The sequence below is a fragment of the Aquila chrysaetos genome, chromosome 12, assembly GCF_900496995.4.
Source record: "Aquila chrysaetos chrysaetos chromosome 12, bAquChr1.4, whole genome shotgun sequence".
Taxonomy (NCBI): Eukaryota; Metazoa; Chordata; class Aves; order Accipitriformes; family Accipitridae; genus Aquila; species Aquila chrysaetos.
This window is the reverse complement of record NC_044015.1, coordinates 4,820,295-4,837,705: the sequence shown is the minus strand read 5'-3', so window position 1 is coordinate 4,837,705 and position 17,411 is coordinate 4,820,295. Positions and strand designations below refer to the sequence as shown.

At 38.7% G+C, this 17,411-nt stretch overlaps 1 protein-coding gene across 2 annotated transcripts in view; it reads right to left on the bottom strand.

Moving 5' to 3' along the window:
- AP3D1 (adaptor related protein complex 3 subunit delta 1) overlaps window positions 1-17,411 on the bottom strand; it is a 45,836-nt gene that overhangs the window by 18,344 nt on the left and 10,081 nt on the right. For both annotated transcript variants that reach the window (XM_030032614.2, XM_030032615.2), the window contains exons 2-13: window positions 12,876-12,971; window positions 12,081-12,161; window positions 11,240-11,320; window positions 9,159-9,266; window positions 8,671-8,800; window positions 7,145-7,284; window positions 6,797-6,870; window positions 4,878-4,927; window positions 3,192-3,241; window positions 2,723-2,771; window positions 1,768-1,913; window positions 70-218 (exon numbers count right to left, since the gene is read on the bottom strand). In XM_030032614.2, coding sequence (XP_029888474.1) covers window positions 70-218; window positions 1,768-1,913; window positions 2,723-2,771; window positions 3,192-3,241; window positions 4,878-4,927; window positions 6,797-6,870; window positions 7,145-7,284; window positions 8,671-8,800; window positions 9,159-9,266; window positions 11,240-11,320; window positions 12,081-12,161; window positions 12,876-12,971 — 1,154 coding nt within the window. The remainder of the gene's footprint in view (window positions 1-69; window positions 219-1,767; window positions 1,914-2,722; window positions 2,772-3,191; window positions 3,242-4,877; window positions 4,928-6,796; window positions 6,871-7,144; window positions 7,285-8,670; window positions 8,801-9,158; window positions 9,267-11,239; window positions 11,321-12,080; window positions 12,162-12,875; window positions 12,972-17,411) is intronic.

The window sequence follows — 17,411 nt, the reverse complement described above, 5'->3', positions numbered from 1 at the left end:
ATTTTGTCAGTAGACAATCATGCATTACCATTGCTGATGATCTCAAAGTTGACACATAAAAACACTGACCATTCAAAGTTTGTGATATATTGGTAATTGGACTGACTACAAATATCTATGATTTTGGTCAGCAGCTCATCCCGGTATGTCGTCCCTTCTGCTTTATCCACGTGAATCATCAGTTTCTTCACTATCTCCATCAAGTTCTTCTTCGATACCTGTTAAAGAGTTATTGAAGGGTTGAACCACAACTAAGCCATTTCCCATACTGTCAAGTCTTCCTAATTCCATTAAAGCAGCTGCTAGCTCTTTGATGGACCTGTGTCATGTTAACAAGAAATGAGAACCCCTAACTTTGGTCACAGCCAAAAAAGGAACCTGATTATTTCTTTTCAATGTTGTTGTTAAAGCAGAGCCAGCACAAATATACAAGACCATACTGTGGAGAGCTGAGAATCAGAATTACTAGCAGCAACACAGAAATCCAGGAGAAAATGATTCTTCTACTTCTGCCAGATTAGCAAATTTAATAGTTTAAAACATTTTTGCTTCTAAACTAAACAAATTTAAGAGTCATTAATATCCAATGGAATTCTAGCATTTCAAAACATAGCTGTATTAACTTGCTCTGGAAACTTATTTGTCTAAAGTGACTAAAATATTCAGTAAGTATCACCAGTTGTTGTGGGTTGCTGCTTCCAGCTATGATGTCTCAATAGGTACATGTTAAAGACATCACTAACAAAAATGTACGTAATAGTATTTCTACAATCATTCATTATACAGCACTCTTCCTCAGAGGCAGGGTTGAGCAAAATCATACACTCTTTTTCCTAGGTTATCTTTTGACTAAAGACATAACAAGCAGAATTTAACCTACAGGAACTAAGAACGAACTCCAATTCTCTTTGCAACAACATTAAAACCACTGTCCTGATCAAAGGTTAATGAAATTATTCTCACCTCACGAGGAGTACCAGACAAAAGGTGCCCCTTCTTATTTTTCACTTTCTCCTCTAAAATAGGAAACTATGAGACATATCTATCACAATCCCTTTGTGCATGGGGGAAGGGGCAGCACAGACTCTTGAGAGAAAGGCACTTTACTATATAAATCATAACCACAGCCCTTTCGGAGATCAAATGTTGTCACTACAAGATTGCCCCTGTAGCCTATGCACATTTTATAAACTGCCCTGCACAGCTGCAGAATGCACGCACAGGACTGGTGGCACACAGGAGAACAAACAGAATGAGATTCTGTACATGTCATTAAAAGGCGTAACAAAGTTTACAGCGACAGGCAAATTTGACGATAAAGCAGCTTAAAGCTGCATTCTCCTGTGGCTTCAGAGTGCTCCACACTGTTTCCCAGACTGCATAACTTAGGTCAACCTGAGCTACGGTGTGCTACAACACGGGCTGCAACCTAGAACAGCACAGACCTATCCCAGTATGCCTGTGGTCCACTTCATACCTAGACAAAGGACAGAAGGAGCAGCTAAGGCTTAGGCATTAGAAAAGCAGCCTTCTGGGTAACTTCTACAGCGCCTGAACTCAGAAACTCTTTCCAGTCTGAATCAAAATTTTTAAAGTCCTTTCATGCTGTGCCAGATGTTTTATTTGTCAAAGTGCCAGAAAAGATATGGGAGATATTATCACAAGGCTACTGGGGAGAGAAGAGAAAGTTGCATGTTTTTCTTAAACATCGGCCTCCTAAAGGGTCACGGGGTCTGGAGAGGAAAGGAAATACATGTACAAACATACCATGCCATACAGGAGATCTAAAGCTCTGAGTCGGATAGACTCATCTTTGTCATCCAAACACTGGAGAATGAGATCCTTGTGAGATTGAACTGATTTAGGATGCGTTTTCAGGATTTTGGACATAGCTAACAGTCCCAGGTATTTCACTGTGAAAAACAAAATAAAACTTCTTTCCAAATATAGAAACACTGTTTTGTGTTGAACATGAAATCTTAATACCAAGTGCTTCTACTGAAACCAACTTTAATACACTTGAATAAAAATCTGTGACGAGGAAAAGCATTTTTGAGAAACAGTGCATCACAGATTACAGCCTTTAATTTTGTAATCCCATATATAGGCACGGACTTACATATATAATCTTCATCACGGTCTTCTTGCACCTCAAGTTTTATCATTGGTTTAAAAATATGTATTTAATATATAGAAACTATGGGTTTTGAGAACAGGCATCCTCAGATGAATGCAGGTTTAAAAGCACTGAAGATTGGTGTATTAAGTAGGAGCCCCATTCTCAATGGGAAAAATTCAGATGGCAGGAAAAAGGTTTGCACAAAAAAGGATTTCTCAGTATTCTTTGCAGTCACTAAAATAAGTAAGCATTCTTGCATTTTACTATTATGCTTACACTGTTGAACAACCCTCACTACTTTCCAAGCAGCAAGTTTATAAAAAGGGAAAACCCAGAGCATGAAAGAGAACAGGTTTAGATTTACAAGATCACAAAGAGCAGTAATAATTAATCTCATTTGTTTTAAAAAAGATCATTATAAAGAAGCGCTCGCTATCAAAAATTATTTCTGCATTAAAAATCCCAGCAATTGTTTACAACATACCAGGCACTACAATACTGAACAAGCTGTTTGGAGAAACAGCTCATTGCTCTAAGACTGCTGCAATTTCTCCCCAGTCGTTGGTTGCTAAAAGCTTCCATGAAGACAAGCAACATACTTACAGTTCTGGTCAGAATCTTCTATCAATATTCTTAACTTCTGAACACAAAGCTGGAAAAAAGACACATCATGCTTATTGCAAGCCCTAAAAGTCTTAAATAACTTAACTCTTCATAAAGTTTACTCAATACACAAGGAATCATTATGACTAAGACCCAGGGCCTCTAGGTAAGAAGGTCTTGTTGCATTAACAGATTTCAAAACAAAAAGAACCTCTGTATGATTGTATTGATAGTAGCTGAATAAGAGTTAGGAAAACTCTAAATGAGAAGAGTCTGCATTTTAGAGCAAAGGAAATAAGAGAATTTATATAGGAAATGCTTCAGTCTGTAGGATTCCACCTGAGTGAGTGTGCTTCAGGGAGCTATTGCTTTAACTTTTGGCAGAGGAACACAATCCAATTTCTCCATGGCACTTGGTATTATACAGTGGAGCAGACCAAATAACTCCCACCAAAACCCAGTGCTGTACCTGGATGCTAGCGCTGTGATTAGGCATCCCGGAGGACAGAGAGATCAAAACTGCAATTACACAAGCACAAATTTCAGTTAGTATTTCTGTGTTCTGAATGAACGCAACAACACAACACCTAAAGGTCAACAGCTAGCTCAGCTCACAAGGGAAGATGCCATTTTATATTGTTTGTCTGTTTGCTTGGACTTTTGGGGGGCCTGGGGAGAGAAGGTTGTGACACAAACTATAGTTTCATATACATTAAGAGCAGTAATAGCAGGGCAGGAAAAAAAAAGTGTAAAGGTAGGAACTGCTGGAACAGCCAGGTCAAAGCTGCTTTTCATTATGCTTTGCTCTCATTAAGGTTTACTGATCTCACGTAGCCATCAAGACTGTAAATATGTCATCAGCTACTGTATAGCTGAATTTTTAAGTGTGCACTTCCCTAATGTAACAAGACACAGCAATGGATCCTAGAGTTTAATGTAATTACATTGAAGCTTTAATCAAGCCAGCAAGAGCCTCGAGGCACAAATTAGGTCCCATTGTTGATTCTATTGGACATTTGTATAGCTCTGACAGCATGCAACCCCCCAGCAGAAGAGGTGGTGTTACCTTGTTAACTGCTGCTGTCATATAGCACATCCATGCCAACACCAAATCTTACTGAGCAAGTCACACATGCTGACTTTAGTGACCAGTAAGTATAGCGGCATTTTGCTCTCCATAATCCTGCAGAGCTACATTTCAGAGAAGGCGTGTTGGATGCTAACATTTTGGGTCATGCAAAGAACTGGCAGGTGCAAGGTACTGCTCTAACGCAGGCACACAGCTTCACATCTCTTTCTGAATTTGACTTTTACATTACAGTCCCTGAGGTGTCCTGTGTGTGTGAATTTCCCTTTGACCCACAGAATTATCCTACTGTATCTCAGTGAAGCACACTCTCATCCACAACGGAATTAACATCCATGTTATTTTTCCCCCATCATAATGTCATTTCACATTTCCCTGAAGGAACAAACGAATACAATGTGAGCAACAGATCACCCCTTCCTCTTTGAACTGCCCCAGTACGGCAAGTTCCTGCACCGTTATCCAAAATACCCACAAGAGACAGACTTATGGCCAAACTGTGGATGTCAATAACCCTCTACTTCCACACGACTGCAAAAGCACCAAGTCTGAGCTGGAATACTGTGTTACCCCTTTTTGCCTTTGTTTCTCCCTCCATCTCTGTTACGCAGTTCACATCCCTTCCCCAGAAAGTGAAACTATAAATCAACGATTCCAAATACCTCCTTTAAGGAATTAGACTGAGCTTTTTAAGCTGTGAAATTGTAGAATTAAAAAATATGTCTGCTCCCTCATCACATAAGAAAACTTTGTCAAAGTTTCCATGAGGCATCAGTCTTTTTAAAATTCTATTGCTGCTGGTATATTTCATGGTTCTAGCAACATTTAGGAGCTTGCGTATATACTTCATTTCAGCCTTTAGCAAATATGACATAGCTGTAGTAACTTAGCCTTATCAATCGACAACAAAGGATTTAAGTTATAGTCACACAATAACACAAATCAAAGTTTGCCAGGTGACTTATTTCAGTTATAAAATACATTAAGTTAAAAAAAGGTTTACAGATGGTGTTAATTGATGACAAAGTTCATAATGTATTTTTCTAGGTTACAAATTTCAGTTCTCACCTGCTATTACTGTGTTCACACATTCATATAAGAGAGACATGGCTGAGGTGCTGAAACAGAAATCAAGTATTTTAAATACGGAATAAAACCGGCACATTTTGAAGAGTTGTCAGCAATATCTTGGAGCTAGTTAACACCTTTAATTACACAAGAAATTGCCAGTATTCTGTTCCATATACCTTCAAACTAGATGAAATGATTCTCACTTAAAAACTGTTAGGGGGAAGAAGGGCTACTGAATGTTTAACAACAACAACAAAATCTCCTTGGAGAAGCAGCAAGTAACAGCACTGTAACACAAGGAATAAGGAAGGAAGCGGTTACTCAAAACCTCAGTTCCAGTTACAGAGCACTGAAGCAATCTTGTCCGAGGATCAAATTAAATCCTCTGCCCAAGGTCAAAAATTCACGATAAGGCAGGCAGATGGAGAACCTCAAGTCTCTCTCTCCAAAGAGAATGAGTCATGCACAGACAGCAGACTCTTCCGGCGTGCAGGTACCCACTTGCTCATCACTAAGCGAGCAACCCATTTTCAAGTCTGATTCCCCCCAAATCTTAAATTCAAGACAACTTTTGCCAGTTGAACACACATACAGTGCAATTCTGAGGAGTTCAAAGGTACTTACAAATCCTGATCTACACAAGAGGGAAACACAGCAAACCTCACAAGTAACAAAGGAGCAGACTCCAGAAGCAAGGTCTGCAAAGGTAATGAGCAAACAACTCTGGAGGCAGCAGTCAGAAGCGATACCGTGAAGGTCACTCAGCACACCATATACGTGACTCTAGTATGCTCAGAACCAAGACAATCATTTTTGCTCCCTATGCACTTCGTGGTGGATGGCAGGGTGGTTTGCCTTATGCGTAAGTGATATGAGCACCAAAATGACTGATTGGAGATTAAACTGAACAGGATTAAGTCCTCACAAATAACAAAATGACTAATGTGGGAGTTGGGGAGAGGAGGTAGCGGCAGGATTGAAGACATACTATCCATCTTCCTGCTTTTTCTGGCGAAGTACTGTTTCTGGTGAATTTGTATCTATTTGTCACTGCTGCAAAAACCCTCTTCGGGTATTTGCATGCAAGGCTGCTGGCTGGTCTGCTCTGAACCAGCCTTAAAGGTATACTAGGAGGACGACCAGAAATTGTTTGGCTAGAGCTGCTCTCATGGCTACACAGGTATCTGTTTAAAATGTGCTCATTCCCATCTATCTTCTTGCTCTGCCACATGAACAGAAACAGACCTTTTAATTTAACAACTTATGCATAAGATCACACTTCCTTTTCCTAAGTGGGAAAATACATGTATTCCCTCCAAGACATCTACTTTCTGATTTCAGTTCAGAATTAGATCCAAAACAACACAACAAACCAGCTTTAACATGGGACAAGGAAATATCTTCAAATCTATCTAATCTATATTTAGGAAATATATGAAAGGAACCTCTTCCAAAACATGTCTGGCCTGACAAAGGCACGAGAAAGAAATTTAATATACTCCTTGTCATGCTGCTTTGGTGGGTAAGGCACTTCCAAAAAAATCAAGAACCAAATGTGTGTAGGTGAACAGAAGAGGCAAATACACAGCTGAGACTCTTTTAAGCTAAAGTTTTTACATATTCTCCATAGACATCTCCGGCTTAAAATGAAGTGAAAGGAAAGCAAATTGCTCCAATTTTCATGCATGCTTTGGAGAAATTAATGTTGACAGTCAGACAGCTAAAGACTCTCCTTTAAGGTATTTTATCTCACTCAGGTTTTTCAGAAATAGTCCTGATGTAATTATCTTTTGATACTTGAAGCAAATATATTGAGACTCAAGAAAAAGTTCAGAAATGCACCCACAGACCTAGCTACTGACCTAAGAGCCATTTCACCAACCCTGAATGGACAAAGTAACATTTGTCATACATACCTATGGATGAGGTTGGTCAGAGGCTCAATCAGTTTCTTTCCCAGCCTAGGTTCTAATGGAGTAAGAGCACCAAACTATTAAAAAAGAAGTGCAGACAAGAAAGTGATTTAATAGCTGCTTTTAAACACTATAAAAACATGATTTAAATTGTAGATCATTATATTTAAACCAAACTATATTAAAATATTTTTCTCTCTTTGGTTATGTTCACAAACACTAGAAGATACTCCTGGTTTCTTTTTATTTGAATTCAATGGTAACTATACTTCCAAGCAAGAAATCTATTTTTGCACTCAAGGTAATCTAACGAGAACCCAAATGCTGTAAACATAGATCCAGAATACTTGCCAGTTTTATAATTTTAATGAGAACCCAGTTATTGGTTGACGACGTCATCAACTTGAAAAAGAGTGGAGCAAGGGAAAGGTAGTTTTTGGGATTGCGTCGAGCCAGCTCACAAATAACATTTACTGCAGCAGACTGCACACCTGGGAAAAAGAAGTGGGAAAAGCAGAAACCTCATCAACACCTTAATTGTAATTGAAGTTTCTGGTGCAGAACCCCCAGAACAAAAGCAGCTGAAGATTCAGACTTGTGTGTCCAAGAGGAATGGTTCAGCCTCATTACCAACCATGAGGTAGTGAACTAAACATAAGAATACAAAAACAAACTGAGAAATTATTTTATTTAATTTTGGCTATTTTTCTAATATATCAGCAAGCTGGGTATCTGCTTTGGGTCCAGTATTAGAAAGAACAGAACACTGCTAGCCTCCTTCCCCCTTTACTGTGGATAGCTTGTTTGTGGGACACAGACAACATAATAATCAATAATCCTACCTACCATAAAGTTTCCAAACACTCTTGCTTCTTTAAAATGTATTATTTAGACATGTTTAAATACAACACAAAAATAATGAATCCTTAAACAACCTGACTGGACAAAGTTCATTCCCTTCCAATTGCTCAGCCTCTACCTTGATAGTTATCAGTTTGGAATCTTTTAATCTAGATCGTCTGGGTATTCTAGTAGAGAGCAGTCCTTTTCTCCATAAAGTGTTATAGGCATTTTCTTCCTTTGTTTGCAGGTGAGGGGGGTGTGTGTATTTTGCTTTCCTTAAAAACATTGTCCCTGGAAAATGCATCTTACATGCCCACACCAAATTAGTCCAGTACATGCAATTAAATTTCTCCCTCTAAACAGACATGCAAATCAACTGGAGATCACCAAACTGTACTGCACGCAGAATTCTTGAAACAAGTGTACGGCGTTTTGGTGCAGTGAGGGAAGACCAGCACCTTCCGGGAAGACCGAGTAGAAGTGTGAATATGATACAGAGCAATTGCAAATTTCCTGTGCTGCAGCTGAATTGCACTGCCACAGTACCGAAGGGTCCAAACAGCAGTCGAGACTCAAAGTTTAAATTTTAAAAAATAGAAAAAAAATATATACTAAGCGATGTGAAATTATTTTAAGTACATCCATTGCAAGCCAATAGCTGCAGCTTTGTAAGAGAGCACAGGAAACAACAACAAAAACCCAAACCCTGAAATCAACTGAAACATTTTCAGTAGCCAAGTTAAGCAAGCAACAAACCAGGAATCATTAAGTAGCTTTGTCCCATTAAGGTTTAATCCACTGATATAGTTTCAATAGCTTTGGGTTTGAAGTAAGAATTGGACATTTTAAAGGATGTATTTTTAATATGGCAACATCTGTCAAAACTCTCATATGCTCATCTACCTATTAAACAGGCAAATCAGTACCCAAAAGATGACTACAGCATTTTTTCATGAAATCTTCTCTCCACAAGCTCTAAATGCATGTATACCTAGATGTTTTGGAGCAGAAGTACTTCACTAAAATCCACTCACCAGGATCTGGATCTTCAAGTTTCTCTTTAAGGCGAGGAAATGCGGGACGGAGGGACTCTGGGTATTTCAAAAAAACTTTGTACATGATTAACACTGCCTTCTTCCTGATATAAGGCTTAGTATGAGACATCTGTTAATGAAACAATTGCAATCAGGCTCTTAGCAAATTTGTGTTTCCAGAGTTTATTCTCAAGGTCCTTATAACCACACTACGGTCTCAAAATTTCTTTCTGGGAGACTCAACTACTTCTTAAAAACTCAGCTTTGAGGAGAGCAAAATACTGTCATTTATCACCAAAACTAACAGAAATATTCAAGGTAATCCTCTTGAGCTAACCAAGGTCTCTAGAGGCTCCCCAAAAACCCCCCAAGAACAAAGTGTCAGTTTTCACATGTAACAGTTCTAAATTTAACAGATATTTACCAGATTTGAACAATTTAACATTCTTTAATTACAGGAAAAAGTTATTTCAATCTTATCAACTCACCAGTGTCATGATGTCATTTGCCAAGTCCCTGGCAAGATCTGGAGTAACAAAACAGGACAAGCCAGTCAGTGCAACTCCAGTATCATATTGGTTAGGGCTACTCAGATCCTAAAAAAGGAAAAACAGGCTCAAAAATTTAAGATCACAGAGGATGTTGAGAAACAATTTTCTCAGACCAGTTTTATTCACTCAACACACGTGAAGCAGAGCTTCTACTTCATGGGAGTATTTATATCAACTATTAACAGGAATGTCCTCCAACACCTGCTAAAGTACAGCTAGCCTGGGGTTTAACACTGGGCATGAGGAATCATAATTAAACAATAGATGGATGGTTGCAACATAAAACCAATTAGAGATATCATACCTTGGTGGTATTTTAGGAACAGCAAAAAATTTTCCAAAACTCATGACATGATCGCAAACATGTTTAAAATCCTTAAAAACTGGTATTAAATGCTAACACTGCTAAGTCAAAGCCCAACTGTCATCAACTTCACTGGGAACAGGCACTCTTGTCGAGTGCTGTTAAGCGACACTTAAGCTAAGTGTCCTAGCTTAATCTCTCTAATAGAGAAATGAGATTACTTTCCTTCCAAGCTGCTGGCAGCACCATAACTTTCGGTCCATAAAGATGTAACACAAGCTAGGGTGTAGAATACATTTTATTGGTGATGTTTCTTTGGACTTATTTGTAGTCAGTATCCTACATAGTCTTTCAAGTATTTCTGAGCTTCAGACTCTTAACAATATTAATATCCATATCTGAGTATGTTCAAGTATAGATTATAAAACCAAGCCTCATTGAATACAGAGCATCACAGGATCACTCCTTAACTGCAGTTATTTGGAAACAAAAATACGAAGTGAACTGCACAGAGCATTCCCACATGAACTACCAGAATTAACTGTCCAGATTCACGTGTACAGGGAGGCTGCTTTAGGAGAGCTAAACATAGCCAGGCCTTCAGGGTTCTGTGCCACTTGCATCTCATTTTAAAACCTTTTGCAGGTGGTAGGAAATTAGATTCTACTTTAAGAATAATGAAATGTACTTCTTAAGGAGCAACAAAACTTTGCAATTCATTCTGGTTTTAATGTATTTTGATGATAAACCCTTAAAATACAAAGTTGCTAGATCAATGAAACATGAAAAAGCACCTTTATTTACGCCTTTAAGTAAAAACTCAGGCACAAAAAGAAAATAATAGCTTAGTAAGTGACTGGAAGTCAGTAAAATAAGATCTCCGTAATAAAGTAAATGGATGGACATCATTAAAAATATGCACTTGTCAGAGCAGAACAGTTTAAAAGATAAAGGGAAAAGCACTAGTTCTTTAGGAAAGATACTGGATAACATCCCACTGATCTTTTTTAAGCAAGTAAAAGACATTTTAGCTACTCAGATGGTAAAAATGTAGGCACATCTTGTACTGGATCAGTCAAGTTTTAAAGCAGTGATAGTTTAAAAAAAATTGAACTTAAGAGCTTTAAAAATATATCTGTAAGCTGAAGAATAGGAAAATAATCCTGCAACCCAATAACTCTGAAAAAATCCAAGTGATAAAGCCCCATGAAAATGAATACAGCACACTTTGATACATTAATACAGAAGACAACTTTACATACACTCTTCATCGTTTTTACACACAATTATACCAAACAAGTCAAAAGCCCGTTATTACCAGAAGAAAACAGGCCCTCACAAACAGAAACTTTGTGGAGCCAGGTGACTGGTCACTTTACCTCAGGAGTGGCGACATTTTTCTTACCCATTACATTCCTATAAGGGCTGCCTAAGAGGCTAGTGATATTAACAAAAGTTATTGTTGTCACCACTCACTGTGATGAATAAACACAGAGAGCTGGTATGAGACAGCACGAGGGAAGCCTATGGACAGCTTCTAAGTATTTCACTAACCCTTCAGCTTGTGGAATGAGAGTAGACTGTAAACCAAGTAAATAGAATTCTACTTAAAACAACTTTGTATTCCTAAAAGAGAAATACTGTGTACAGGTTTGAAAAAACAAGTAGGGAGATGGTGCAAGAAAAAATTAAAAACTGAAGTACAAAAGTTTACCTTTCGGATCTGATTAGTAGTCAACATAATTACATCAGTTCCTTCATGAAAGCACTGAGAGGCAGCTAGGTAACCAATTCTCTGTAAAAAGGCAAGGAGAACAAAAAAATTTTGTAAAAGTAAGTTTAGGCAACATTTAGACGAACAACAACTGGTAGCCTCATAAGCAATATTGAAAAGATGAACAATTAGGCAGGAGGTTTGCATAAAGGAAGAGGTGTGACAGGGTTCTCTAGAAAAGGGGGTTTGTATCAGGAAAGAATAATCTCAGACAAGTAACATCTCTAGTGAGAATAAATCTACCTTAAGGACAATAAAACTAGCTTCACCTTCTCTAGTTTGTTAGAGCATACAGGTTCAATGACCATGAAGATGTAGAAATAAGGTAGGGTTGTCAGTAGGAGAAATGGAGAATATTACATTTATTTTGTCTGTGTGGACTCCTGACTTTCAGGTACTAAAGCCCAATTTGGAAACTATTCCCTACAGAATAACATTCCACCCTGTCTGGTGAAAAAGGTCTGCAACACAGACCATGAACAAAACCTTTGAAGAAAAATTATAAAGCTATTACAAAATAAAATACGCCTGCTACTAGGAATCCTAGGTGGTCTTCACATAAAAAAAATACCCCGTTTTTTCAAAAAAGATATCTGACAGCTATCTGGTAGAAAAAGCCTATACTAGCAGGCCAAGTATTATCCATATACTAGAAAACAATACAATCTACTTCCTTTCTGTATTGAAGAAAGCAAATCAAAAGATGATGTACCAATGCATTCATTATATACAGTAATGAAACAGCTTGGCTAGTACAGTTGCAGTTACACAGAGAACTCACTTTGAATGTAAACTTTGATGCACTCATGACTTCAATAATATTGAAAGCAGCCCAACTGATGTCGTAGCCCAGCATCTGTAACTGTGAGCAGAGAAGCCAAGACAACATTAACTTCTGAAATAAAAGACTCAAGAAAATAGGTCAAGATACCTCACAAAATTGAAGATGTAACAAGAGTCCAATAAAAATACTATAAGACATCTCAAGTTTATGAGTAATGTTACATTCTATGCCACTCACAGTAAGTGAAAGAAGTCTCACGGTTCCATCAGAAGCAAGTTTTAAATAGTTTGCATTAATTCCAGGTAATAGATATGCAGTTATTTAAGCATCCCTGTGAAGGGTTTTTTTCCTGCCTTTTTTTTTTTTTTTTAAATAAAAACCAGAACAAGACCACAAAAATAATTCTTTAACAGTATTTCCCTCCTCTCCTTCTTGACAAAGGACTGCACAAAGAGAAACAAACACCAGTTTCAAGTGCTCATGCAACTGTGATAAGAAACAATCCAGCTGAAAACAACTTTTAAAAATTGGATTAGTTTGAAATCAGATTAGCTTCCTGACCTTTCTCAATAAAATTGTACCAATACTAGTGCCAGCACAATGAACAGAACGGGAATATGCAGCCTCTGATGTCAGACACGTGGGAACATTTTCACCTGCAGCGTGCACTTACAACAGTCTAAGAAACTGCAGTCTAAGAAAAGCAGGCATCCAGACCGAAGACTAGCTCCTAGTCAGCAAGAAAGAAAAAAATAAAGATGAAATTACATTGTATCCCAGCAAGGCACTTACATATGTAAGTTTGCAGACTGCATTTGCTTTCACTGCAATGTTATCCTGCTTTAGCTCCTGCTTGATCTCATCGATGCACTGGGAGATGTATTTTGCCTGAGGAAAACAAATAAGAATTTGTACTCATTTACCAGTTTTGTAGATTTCCAGCATGTTAGTGGGGAGAAGCAGCAGAACTCATCATTTGCAAGCACCAAATCTCACAGACACACGCAATTTAGGTAAGCACTTAATTCTGATGAAACTACTCATTAACAAGAAACATCACAATTCTATTACAAAACTGAAAGTACACCAAGATGTTTCTTCAGTGGTTTCCCTTTTCTGCCCTCTCCCTTGCAATTACACTGTTCAGTCCAGAGCTCTAGTTTCTAAGATCTGTGAAAAAAAGTTGGTCAGTGGAGATCATGTACCTAGTGGTCTGAACAAAACCTGAGTTCCACTGTTCCTAGAGCATACATTAGTCACTTACCTCAACAGGAAATCAAGAGATCACCCATTCATTACATGTCTAGAAAACACTACGTCAAACACCATCAATAGCCCACAAATTTAAGGTGACTGATGAGTTACTCTTCTTCTGGGCACACTGTATACAGATGGCACTGCAGATGTGCACCCACAACAGTCCTCACGCCTGAAGGGACAGAGCACAAGTCTCATACAGGATACAGGTACTTCTGGCTGTAACCCTTGCCATTCCCCCCCCAGCCATGGCAAGGACACCCCCTCCCTGGTTCACGACTCAGATGAGCGATTTTGCCATTTACACAGTTTGATAAGCAACAGTTATTTGTATGAACTTCTCAGTAATTCAGAACACCAAATGTCACAATGTTTACAGTTAAATATTGGTCCTTAATTTCTTTCCAAACACAATCACATCTGTGCTTGTGGGAGGGATGTGGCAAATGCATAATTTAAAAATATCTGTACAGATTTTACAAGTAGGGTTAGCTCAGTCAGCGATTCTTTCAGTTCACAATTAATTATGATTTGAGTACTGAAGGTATCTGCTACAGAAATCATGAAAATTTAAATGCAGAGAAATAATCTCTCTTTAGAAAGCCACACATGCACCAGGGCATTTCACATTCCATATAAATAAGTGAACAGCCAGAGGAACCAGGTCAGAAACAGATTACCTAGTTTCAAAGTAAAATCCTGCCTGAATACCATTACCTTCCACCAAAAAGATACTTTCAACATAGAAGTCTACTGTCCTGCCTTTAATTAACATTTGTCTCCTTTACACTAAATTTTGTGTATTATCCCAACCATTCTCTGGTCTTTTACAAATGTCCTAGAGCGATATTCATGCTTCAAGTCATGAAAGTTTGCTGCTAGAAGCAGAGAAAGTTATTTTTAACAAATAGCAGGTGACAATAAAAAGAAGTTGTACAAGGTCTATAGTGCAGAAACACTGCAACGATCCAGGTGAGGAAAGGTAGCAACTGAATTTTAATGCAGGGACTTCATACTCCAAGCAGCAGTCATGTAACAATTTACACTGCTATCATTCAGAGTCTAGCAATAGCAGAATTAGAATCCACCATCAGGACACGTGGTGAATACACATACTTCAGAGGAACAGCAGCTTCACTGGTTTAACAGCTTCTATAGAAGCAGAATAATTTATCTGGCTTTTCTCTCAAACCTTGCACTTAGAGAAGGATAAAAGTCAGCTCCTCCATGGCACTGGTAAGCTCACGTGCAAACACATTTGTTATTTTGAGACTTTTAGTAAAAGTCTTTGTTGACCTTCACTGAGCTCCTGTCTGACCCATGCCTGCAGCCTATGGAGGTCCCTCAAACAGCAGCCCTGCTCTCCAGCATGATGTAACTCAGAAGGTCTGATGGAAGAAAGCGGGCAAATGAGTTTACTTGAAGAAATTTAAGATATTCCCAAATGCCTGTATTTGGAATAGAAATACTATCTTTGCAATGGGAATTTTCATGTTAAGGGAGGGCATGCTAAGTGCCAAACAACCCTTTCCTCTACAAAGATACCCATCTGTCGTCCTCGATATGGGGAAGTGGATCACATCTGCCAAAACTGGAGATGGCATTGCCCCCAAATGCTTAACAATGTAGAATCCAGGTGACTTCTCCCTGGAAGCAGAAGATTTGGAATTTTAAACCCTTTACCTGAGAGTGATTCAGGTCCAGAAAACTCCCACAGGAAGTTTAAACTCTTGAGTATAAACAAAAAAAAAATTCTGATAATAGAAAATAAATACTTGTTTGGAGATGCTGAAAGAACGACCTATACAACATGCAATTGATCTACAAATATATTGTACCTAGCCTTGAATATTTTATGCACACATAAGAGCACGCTGGAACAGTGTCACAGAATCCTTCACGTGTGTATCTCGCTGCCATATCTTGGTCAGCAAGGTCAGCACTGTTTCTCAGAGCAGAATACTAACACGCAGGTTCTCAGCCTTTATGTCCATAACCAGAAAGCATTATTGTCATTTCCCACAGCACCTATCCCCAAACTATTTAAACATTTGCTTAAGTTTTCTGGCAACCTCTTGGGAGTTGGGCGGGGGGGGGGGGGGGGGGGGGGGGGGGGGGGGTGGGGGAGAGAATACCGAAAAGTTCGATAACAGACAGCCCCACACAGCCAAATACAGTCACTAGCCACACTGGATCGCCCCAGCTGCCTGCAGGCAAACCCCTGTCTACCAGTCAGCCTAACATAATGAGCAACTTCTGGACAAGTATATTACAGAACTCAGAATCAGATCTGAAACTAAAATAAGGGATTTTGAAGAGCAGAAAGGCATCCTTCCAAAATAGCTGTACTTCAAATCCTAAGACTACAAGGAATGAAAGACCCTATATATAGAAAGCTTTAAAGGATCAGCAGGTATTAACTTTTTGTTAATCTCTGCAGAGTTGCACTGTCATGAATGAGCAATATGAAGAAAACTGATCTACTTAGTCTCCCGCTTAAATCTGAAACCCAACCGGCACACCCTAGCCAGATTCGCTACCACATTTAACATCTACATACATACAAAGGAAACAAGTAGGCGTGTGTGGATCTTCAGCAAAGCTCTTCCCTGGTCTCTGGCTAGTGGAATTGCTGATCTCTGCAAAGCACCGGACAGGAGGCCGCACCAAAGCATTTTCACGCTGACCGACACCCTCAGGCCCCACACTGCAGCCTGCAAGCTGTTCAATGGAGTCAAACTAGACAGTAAAAGGGAGAACAACCACTTGATGCAATGAACTAAAAATGGCAGTCACTCAGCAAGGCCCACATATTTGCAGGAAAAAAAAAAAACATTTACATACTGAAACAGGACAAAATCTGGGTATCTTTCCGAGCATTGATTCACTGATAGTTTTTGCATAAATCCTTCTAATATAGCAATTTCCTAGGGTGGTAATTAAAAATAAATACTTGCCAGGATATAACTGGCTCAGTTTTTCCTTAAATGCTTTTGAGATCCCATGAAGAAAGGAATGCAAAAGGAAAATACTTCAGAGTTCATTTATGCTCACAGTATTCATTATAATATCAGTATATTTCCTAACTATTAATTCCTTACTAATTCTGTGACAGTCTTAACTTGAAGTCTTCCTGTGATGCTACTCAATTGCTCACACATTTTGGCTAGTCAACCGAGGAGGACTTTCAAGTCACAATATTTATAGACCTTTGGACATTCCCAGCCGGAATGCTTTGAGCAAGCAAGGCAATTATAAGGCAGCCTTTCACTCCCGGTGTAGTCGAGAACAAGCAGAGCCATTAAGTTAAAGAACACCCTCAGAATGCTGGCAATCCAGGCAAAGCTGCAACTCTGCAGTCAAAAGCTGAAGGGCATATGATAATACAGGGAAAAGAGCTGAGAGGAGCTCTTTTATTTGTGCTAGGCTGCCAAGTGGGAAAGGAGCCCTTCCCAACTCGGTAGAAAAGGCTCCTTAATGAAATGCTATAGCAACCACTTGGGTGATTGTTTTCTCTCGCATATCCCTCAGAAGGAGGAAGATTACAGAAACACACTCAGAGCAGCGCAGCTAAAGAACAAGTAAAGCATGCAGATGTTAGCAGTAATTACTCAACAAAGCCATGAACACAGCGCAAAGTCGTAACTGCCATATCTTAATGTATTCCACCAAAAAGATGCCGTAAGCGTTTTACATCCATTAACAAAATACGCAAACTAATTTTAAAAAGAAGCCCAAATTCCTCAAGAATTCCAAGACCTCACCTAGAAAATATGTGCGTTTAAACAAGTGCAAGTGGCTAAAATAAGAATGAAGGTATCACAAATCAAAGACGAAATCCCTTTGAAAGAGAGGGAGGGGGGAAGGGAAAAGTGGGTCATGGTAAGAAGCCAAAATGTCAGTTTATAGGATTTTTCATTTCCCAAGCCATGTTTTTTGAATTAACTTTGAAAAACTCTAAAACTTCATTCCAAGCTCTGGCCAAGACAGAACTTGGGGTTTGCTGACAATTTCAAAGATGTTCACAAAAGACTAATTTTTTTTAAGCAATAAGTGAACGAAGTTGAAAAA